Source organism: Heloderma suspectum, chromosome 6 (genome assembly GCF_057233095.1).
Source record: "Heloderma suspectum isolate Gila_16-S chromosome 6, 16-S_ref, whole genome shotgun sequence".
NCBI classification, from domain to species: Eukaryota; Metazoa; Chordata; class Lepidosauria; order Squamata; family Helodermatidae; genus Heloderma; species Heloderma suspectum.
Window position 1 is genome coordinate 67031853 of NC_139463.1, and position 9072 is coordinate 67040924.

The window sequence follows — 9072 nt, forward strand, 5'->3', positions numbered from 1 at the left end:
TGTTTTGAGGTTTGGTGCCATCAGTATGCTGATGACACCCAGCTCTGTCTCTCCTTTCCATTGAAATCCAAGGAAGCTGTTCTGGTTCTAAATCAGTGTCTGATGTCCGTAATGGATGGAATGAAGGTGAGCAAACTGAAGCTTAAGCCAGACAAGACAGCAGAGCTGCTGGTTAGTCAAAAGGCAGATCAGGAAGCAAGGTTCCAGCATGTGCTGGCTGGGTTTGCAGTCCCCTTGAAGACTCGGGTTCACAGTTTGGGTGTACTCCTGGACTCCACCCTGAACCTGGATGCCCAGGTGTCAGTGGTGGGCAGGAGTGCAGTTGCACAGCTGAGGCTAGTGCACCGACTGTGCCTGTCACTGGAAGAGGTCTGATCTGGCCACGGCTACCGCAACACCCTGTAGGTGGGGCTGCCTTTGAAAAGTGTTTGGAAACTTCAGCTGGTCCAGAATGCTGCAGCCAGAATGTTGGCCAGGGGTGGTTACAGGGAGCACGTGACTCCCTTGTTACAACAGTTTCACTGGTCTGTTTCTGAGCGCAATTCATTGTGTTGGTTATGACCTATAAAGCCCTACCCACCTTGGGACCAGGCTCCCTGAAAGACTGCATTCTCCCAAACAAGTCTGCCTGGGTTTTAAGATCTTCTGGGGAGGCCCTTCTTTTGAGAACGACACCACCAGAAGTACGACTGGTGGGGATGTGAGAGAGGCCCTTCTTGGTGGCTGTTCTGAGGCTCTGGAACTCCCTGCCAAGACTGGCTAGGCTGGCTCCCACTCTGATGCCCTTCCACCAGCAAGCAAAGACATTTTTCTTCAGGCAGGCCTTTGGCATGTAAGCTGGTCTTGGGGGGTCTTACTGAGTTTGGTGCTGTTTATTTCCTTTATCATTATGTTTTTAATTATGCTTTTAATTTATTTGCTTTTATGTTATGTTTTAATTAAGTCTTTGCTTAATCTCAATTTGATTATTTTTAGCCACTTTCATCATTTATTGGTTTGAAAGGCAGGATGTAACCCTAATAAATAATAAAATAAATAAATAAAAGAGTCCTCCGTCTGGAAGAACCCTGTGTATCTTTTCTTTGTGAATGTGGGAGAAGAAGCCAAAGCAAACATCACAGAATATCTTTATCAGGGGTCAGGAACCTGTGGCCCTCCAGATGTTGGACTACAACTCGTATCATCCATGACCATTGGACATGCTGGCCGGGGCTGATGGGAAATGGAGTCCAACAACAGCTGGAGGGGTGGACTATATCAGTACTGCAGTGGGGGAGGGACCATTCCTTGTTCTCATCTTCAGGTTTTCTAAACTATCCGGAGGACTAGGAACTTAACTTTGAGATGTAGAATTATTAAGAGCGGAACTGTTTAGATATTTTGACACTGGAGTTGCCTTTGAGACCTTTGGCTTTTCTTCCGTTGATCTCCAAGCCATCTTTCTTGACCTTTTGATTTTTCCTCTGTCCACAGGGCCAGGCAGACCTGCTCAAGCACTCCAAAGCAGAAGCACTCGACACGCTGTGGCAGATCCACAATGCCGCGCAGTCATGTGGCATTGGGCGGAATGGAGCTGCCTCTCCTGACCTGTTCCGCGGCCGTAGCATTCTTGATCCCATCCCAGAAACCGAAGGAGCCAGTGACACGGGGTCTTGCTGACTGGGAGTGGATAGGACTAAGGGAGGGGAGGGGGACCCATGGACACGGGGGCGGGGTGCCGTACAGAGACTTTGACATGTGGTGGGTTTTTTTAAAAAAAGAGACACCAAGCACGGTGTTGCGGAACAAGAGAGTGCCAGTCGATTTCCAAGTGTGTGCGTGCGTGCATGTGTGTAACAACCAGGGGCTATCTTACTGCAAGGATGGCAGTAGCAGACCAATTGTACATGGGATACAACCCACGGTAGAAAAAAACTTTATGCACAAACCCCACTGAAACCATGAGGGGCTGAAGCCTTCTTTGACCTCTTCCCTTCATTTCAGAGGAGGCCATCTGCAGCCAGCAAGAGCAGGTCTCCTAATTCCACAGACCGGCCAGCAAGCCTGCCCGGGAACCTTTTACAGTGTTCAGGGAGGTCTCAGCTGATCCATTACTGGTATATGCCTACTGGTGTACGGAGGCATCCTTGGCTGAGCCCCTGTAGTTCCCCCTTCCTAGCCAGAGCTGGGCGGTGCCCCACAAGCCAAATCCCTGCCTGAGATTTCCCCAGGTTCCTGGTTCGACGTCTGCTGAAGAATGTTAGTCCTAAGAGGGCTTGCACAGGAGAACGCCCTGGCAGATTGTTCTCCATGATCATGACAGCAAAGCAAGGCTGGGGAATCCATTGTGTGTAAAGCAAGGACCTCCCACAGTGCACGGTGCTTGCGGACAAGGAAGGAGTGCAGTGATTCTCAACCTTGGGGTGGTCTCATATTATTTTGGATGACAGCCCCCATGATCCCTGACCATTGGCCATGCTGGCTGAGGATGATGGGAATTGTACTCCAACAACATCTGGGGACCCAAAGTGGGGAACCGCTGGGCTACATGAAGGAGTCCCTGTGTTCCTTGTTCTACCCCCGCTGTCACCAAGCTATCAAGCTCCGAGATGGGGCTGCAATGAAGCGGGGTGATTCTCAAGTTTTCCTAGCTCGAGTTTGGCTGTAATGAAACGCATTTTATATTCTCGTGATTAGGATTTTTCACGAGTTTCCAGTAATGGAATATTGCTGGTTTTAGGGTGCAATCCCATGCACGTTCACGCAGCAAAAAGTCATCCTACTCCCAGCATGTCTGGCTGGGGAATGCTGGGAGTTGTAGGACTTTTTTTTTTATGTCTAAACATGCATAGGATTGCACCTTTAGAGTCATTCCCCACCCCCAAAAAGTAGGCTGTAAAATTTTGGATCTGCCAGATTAATACTTTACGATTTATTACAGTCATTAGACTAGCGACTAGACCCACAATTTAAAACACTAAATCAGGATTTCTCGAATCTTATTCTCATTGCAGTTCCATAATTCTTTGCAGAATCCTCAATCTGAAACAGTACTTAACACTATTACCTTAAAAAAAGTATCCACAACCCTAAACAATTAGACTTCCAAACGTGTCCCAGAAAATCAATTTTTTTTTGGCAGGGGGGGTGGGAAAGATATTTGAAATGTCAGATATACGTTTGGCCAAGCTCTGAAATTGCACAAAACTGTATTTGAATTACATTGATTTCCATTACTAGCTTGTTTGGGGGGTGGGAGGGGGAGGCGACCTGGGAGGCTTGCTCTGGAATGGAAAGGCCTGGGTTTAGTTGACAATAAAAGCTGAGCTTCTCTTCCATTCCTTCTGATTCTTTTGATAGTCTTCCCCCCCCCCCACACACACACACACAAATGTGGTCCCTCTCACCTTGACATCAGAACTCTGTGACATGGTTTGTACATGATGGTGGCAAAGCATGGGTTAATTAACCCATGATTTGCCAGACGCATGTGCTACCACCATTCTGAATATGCAACTTCCAATTGGGCTAATCAGAGGTTGCTCCATGATGTCTGAACCCGGATACGTGGGGTAAACAACCAAAGCTAACCTGCAATTAGTTGTTAGGTTAACTTTGAGTTGTTTAACCCACAATTAACCCATAATGTCCAGGTTTGGACATCCCGGAGCAACCTGCGATCAGCCTGATCGGAGGTTGCTTATTCAAAATGGTGGGTTTGCGCCATGGTGGGCATGCACACACAGGGCATGCACCATGGCAAATCATAGGTTAGTGAATTAACCCACAATTTGCTGCCCTGCAAATGGGGCCTATGTCAGCACTACAAAATTAAATAATTTACAAACCTGTTAAGAATGGCCACTGCACTGATCCTAGCCAAGGACATCTAGAAATCACACTTCAAAGCGATTCCACGTTCTCTACAGGGGGTGACCAGTTCCTTTCTAAAAAGAAATGGTTTTGTAACTGGATCTAGTGTATGATGGAGGGAAGATGCTCAGTGAGGACTAAAAACAGAAATGCCGGACCTCTTTCAGAGCATTTCTACACCAGCCTAAAATCCCACCACTTTACTGGGGCTTTCTGTTTCCGTTTTAAATGCAGGATCACGAAGGGCTTCCTTTACACACACTTCCCTTTTCCCCCTTATCTGCATGCAAACCTCCGTGAGTATCCAATCTCAATAGTGTATGTGTTTCATTATACAGCCACTGGATGGCACTGTGGTGTAGCTCTTCTTTTCTGTGTTGTAATTTGATAGCTCATTATCTCCAATCTTTTAAAAAATGGGATAAAGCTCATTTAGTGCGGGAGACACCCTGGAGGTGGACGGCATCATCTAAAGGACCCGCAAACCTCTGTGAGTAACCAATCTCAAAAGCAGGATAAAAGCCCTGTGAAGAAAAGCCTGAAGGCGGAATTCAGTTCTGCCAAAGGCAAAAGGGGTCCAAAGTGCCAAGAACACCAGCATATTTTAGCTCAAAGCTCCTGTTGACAGTAACTTATCCTTAGGAGACAGAGGCATTTCAACCTTTTACAATGGGGGAAAATGTGCAAAAGCTGGAAAACCGTCAAATGATTTCAGAGTGTGGGGGAGAGCAGGAACCACCTGGGGATGGGGGTAGGGCCATCTAGGACCTCAGGAAGGCTGGATTGGACCCTTGGTCCTAAGGCTCAACACCCCTGGCTTAGAAGGTAGTCTCTAATAAAGGGGAGCACATTGTGATATTCCCTCATCCTCGTGTAGAATGTAGCATGTATTCCTTTCACATTAAAAAGTATATGCATAGTATAAAAGTCAAGTGCTTACTCTGAAGTAACCCCAACAGCAGGGAAGGGGAGGTATAGCTCAGTAGCAGAGCACCTGTTTTGCGTGCACTGAGTCCCATGTTCAACCCATGCCATCTCCGAGTAGGAGGTGATGGACAAGTGCTCAGACTGGGACCCTGGGGAGCTGCCGACAGTCAAGAGCAGACAATGCCAGGTTGGATGGACAGCGGCTATCCTACATTCTCTTTGTTTCCTTCAGGCTACCTGCCCTCTCACTTCAGCGCTTGAAATCGGCTCAGGAAATTCTTAGCGGGACACACGATCCAACTCCCCTTTGCGAAGGTTACGTCCTTTTTAGGGTGGACCTGTCTGGTTCATTTGCCCCTGACAGGACCACCCCACAAAGATGGAAAAAAGATACAGTTGGGATACAGCCTTAAGCCAATCATATTTCTGTGACAAGGCTAGGGATATTGTCAGGGCATTCCAGTCATTCCAGCACATTTTTCTGAGGGAGATGAGAGGGAGAGCAGGGCCATTCCACCAGCCCTGCTGATAGTCTTCATTTCCCCTCTCCTCTCCTCTTCCCTCCCTCTTCCTTTTTCCTTGTGTGTCGTGTCTTTTTAAACTGTAAGCCTGCGGGCAGGGATGGTCGTGGCTACTTGATTGTATGTGCGGCACTCTGGGCGCCTTTTTGGCTGAGGAGCAGCATAAAACAACTTCAAATATGCGAATAAATAATATGGCACCCACAAAGATGTATCTTGCGTGTTGGAGCTGCTTTGAAAGGGCGCTCACCTTTTCCCTTTTCTTTGGAACAGTCATTTTGAGGGGTGGTAATTGGGACGAATGCACATCGGATTGCATAAATGTACACATGGAACTTCTTAAAAACCAGAAAGCACATCAAAGCATGGGGCAGGGGGGATTCCTAGATAGGTGACAGATTTGGCATCAGAGTGTCTGTCACTCATTTTGAGAGCAGGAGGAAATTTAGATGAACTCACTGGAGGAAAAGCAGTGGTGGCAGGTCCCCTTTGGGATGCATATTTGTATGTCAGTAGAGGGAGAGCTGTGTAATGGTGCGTTCCATTGTTCAAGAGAGAGCTGTGCAATGGCACGTTCCATTGTCAGAGGGAGAACTGTGTAATGGTACCTTCCATTGTCAGAGGGAGAGCTTTGCAAATGGCATATTCCATTGTGAGCTCTGCTGTGGTGGTCAGAACTGGATGTTCTGCGGCTGAGCAGAGCAGTTGAAGGAATCATTTGAAGACAGGAAGCCTTGTGGGTTCACTCTGTATTTAAAAAACAAAACAAAACCACCTGGTTTGATTCTACAGAAATTATCGAATGCATTCCATAGGTAACACTGAAGAGTGTTTAAATCGTGCCTCTCTCCATACATTGGGGAAACGTGAGGAGCCCCAGTGACGAAGCATCAGTACACAAGTGAGTTAAGCACCTGTGCGAGTTTAGCAACGGGGAGAAAGCCAGAGCAGTTGCCTCTTCTCTCCCTACTCATAGCAAGTAACTGTAAATAAATAACTATAAATAAATTCCCCACCTTCTAGTAACAACTTAGTTTTCCAGGTAAATAAACCCAATTATAGCAATAATAATAGTAAAAAAACAGTTATGAAGGTTGAGAGCCAGCAGGGTGTAGGGGCTATCCAGTGTATTGCACTGAGTGCCACATGTACAACTATCTGCCTGCTGGACAGAAGCTGTGGGTGTGTCCTGAGTGTAATGACCTTCTGGCTCTCAGGGAGCAAGCTTGTTCCCTTGAAGTCAAAGTTGCTGACCCGGAGAAGCTAAAAGAGGCAGGGAGATTGGTGGGTGAGACCTTCAGGGACCCAATAGTTGTGTCCCACTCCTAGGGTGACAACTCCTGTGCTGTGACAGCGAATGGGGGTCTTCGGGAAGGAGGGTGTCATTCTGAGGAAGAGGGAAATGATCCCTTAGAAGGGACCCATTCCTCAGAAGGTGAGCAAATACCCTCTCACATGAAGGATGTACCTCTGGGGGGAGGGGGGCTTGTGTAGGAGGAGATTCAATCATTAGATGTATAGACCGTCAGGTTTGTGATGGGCATGTAGACCGTATGGTGAATAGCCCGCCTGGTGCGAAGGTTGCAGATATCACCCTCCGTCTAGATAGCCTGATAGTGCCAGGGTGGAGTCAGTGGTCGTGGCCCATCTTGGTACCAATGATGTGGGGCAATGTGGTCGTGAGGTCCTGGAAGCCAAATTTAGGTTGCTAGGTAGGAGGTCGAAATCCAGGACCACCAAGGTGGCTTTCTCTGAAATGCTACCTGTTCCACGCGCAGGGCCAGCCAGACAGGCGAAGCTGAGGAGTCTCAATGCGTGGATGAGACACTAGTACAGGGAGGAGGGGTTCAGATTTGTTAGGCACTGGGGAACGTTTTGGGGCAAGCTGGGTCTGTGCGAGAGGGACGGGCGCCACTTGAACCGAAATGGAACCAGACTGCTGGCGCTAAACATAAACGGGGCAGAGCAGCTTTTAAACTAAACCCTGGGGGGAAGCCGACAGGAGCTGGGAAGCATCCGGTTTGGGTTAAATCATCCCAAAACGATGAAGATGAAAAAGTTTTTGATTGCCCAAATGTAGAAGGGGAGGAAATAGGCCAGGAGTGTGGCGAAGGGGCTTGCGTAACTCAGTGAAGCCATAAGCTATTCCGTGCAGGGCCACCCAAGACGGACAGGTCATGGCAGAGAGTTCTAACAAAATGTGGTCCACTGGAGAAGGAAACGGCAACCCACTCCAGTATTCTTGCCAAGAAAACCCCATGGAACGTATCACAAGGCTAAAAGAGATGACACCGGAAGATGAGCCCCTCAGGTCGGAAGGTGTCCAATATATTACTGGGGAAGAGCAGAGGGTATTTCCAAGTAGCGCCAGAAAGAGTGAAGCGGCTGGGCCAAAGCCGAAAGGACACTCAGCTGTGGATTTGTCTGGTGGTGAAAAGAAAGTCTGATGCTGTAAAGAACAATATTGTTTAGGAACCTGGAATGTCAGAGCAACGAATCAAGGTAAGCTGGAGGTGGTCAGACATGAGATGGCAAGATTGAACATTGACATCTTGGGAATCAGCGAACTCAAATGGACAGGCATGGGTGAATTTAATTCAGGTGACCATCATATCTACTATTGTGGGCAAGAATCCCTTAGAAGAAATGGAGTAGCACTCATAGTCAACAAAAGGGTGGGAAAAGCAGTACTGGGGTACAACCTTAAAAACGATAGAATGATCTCAGTACGAATCAAAGGCAAACCATTCAACATCACAGTAATTCAAGTCTATGCCCCAACCACTGATGCCGAAGAAGCTGAGGTTGATCAGTTCTATGAAGACCTACAACGCCTTCTAGAATTAACACCAAAAAAAGATGTCCTCTTCATCATAGGGGATTGGAATGCTAAAGTAGGAAGTCAAGAAATCACCGGGATAACAGGCAAGCACGGCCTTGGTGTACAAAATGAAGCAGGACAAAGGCTAATAGAGTTTTGCCAAGAGAACACGCTGATCATAGCAAACACTCTTTTTCAACAGCACAAGAGACGACTCTACACATGGACATCACCAGGTGGTCAATATCGAAATCAGATTGATTATGTCCTTTGCAGCCAAAGATGGAGAAGCTCTATACAGTCAGTAAAAACAAGACCTGGAGCTGACTGTGGCTCAGATCATGAGCTTCTTGTTGCAACATTTTGGCTTAGATTGAAGAACGTAGGGAAAACCACTAAACCATTCCGGTATGACCTAAATCATATCCCTGATGAATATACAGTGGAGGTGAGGAATAGATTTCAGGGATTAGACCTGATAGACAGAGTGCCTGAGGAACTATGGACGGAGGTCCGTAACATTGTTCAGGAGGCAGCAACGAAATCCATCCCAAAGAAAAAGAAATGCAAGAAAGCCAATGGCTGTCTGATGAGGCTTTACAAGTAGCTGACGAAAGAAGGGAAGTGAAAAGCAAGGGAGAAAGGGGAAGATATATCCAACTGAATGCAGAGTTCCAGAGAATAGCAAGGAGAGACAAGAAGGCCTTCTTAAATGAACAATGCAAAGAAATCGAGGAAAACCACAGAATGGGAAAGACTAGAGATCTCTTCAAGAAAATTGGAGATCTCAAGGGAACGTTTTGTGCAAAGACGGGCATGATAAAGGACAAAGAAGGCAGGGACCTAACAGAAGCAGATGATATTAAGAAGAGGTGGAAAGAATACACAGAAGAACTATACAGGAAAGATCTGAATGTCCCTGATAGCCATGAGAGTGCGGTCACTGAACTT

General features: G+C 47.1%; 1 protein-coding gene across 3 annotated transcripts in view; it reads left to right on the forward strand.

The window, feature by feature from the left end:
• LOC146341073 (inactive phospholipase C-like protein 2) overlaps window positions 1-3316 on the forward strand; it is a 49942-nt gene extending 46626 nt beyond the window's left edge. For all 3 annotated transcript variants that reach the window (XM_084804689.1, XM_084804688.1, XM_084804690.1), the window contains exon 6: window positions 1474-3316. In XM_084804689.1, the coding sequence (XP_084660815.1) occupies window positions 1474-1659 (186 nt within the window). In that variant the 3' untranslated portion in view covers window positions 1660-3316. The remainder of the gene's footprint in view (window positions 1-1473) is intronic.
• Window positions 3317-9072: the final 5756 nt, after the last annotated feature.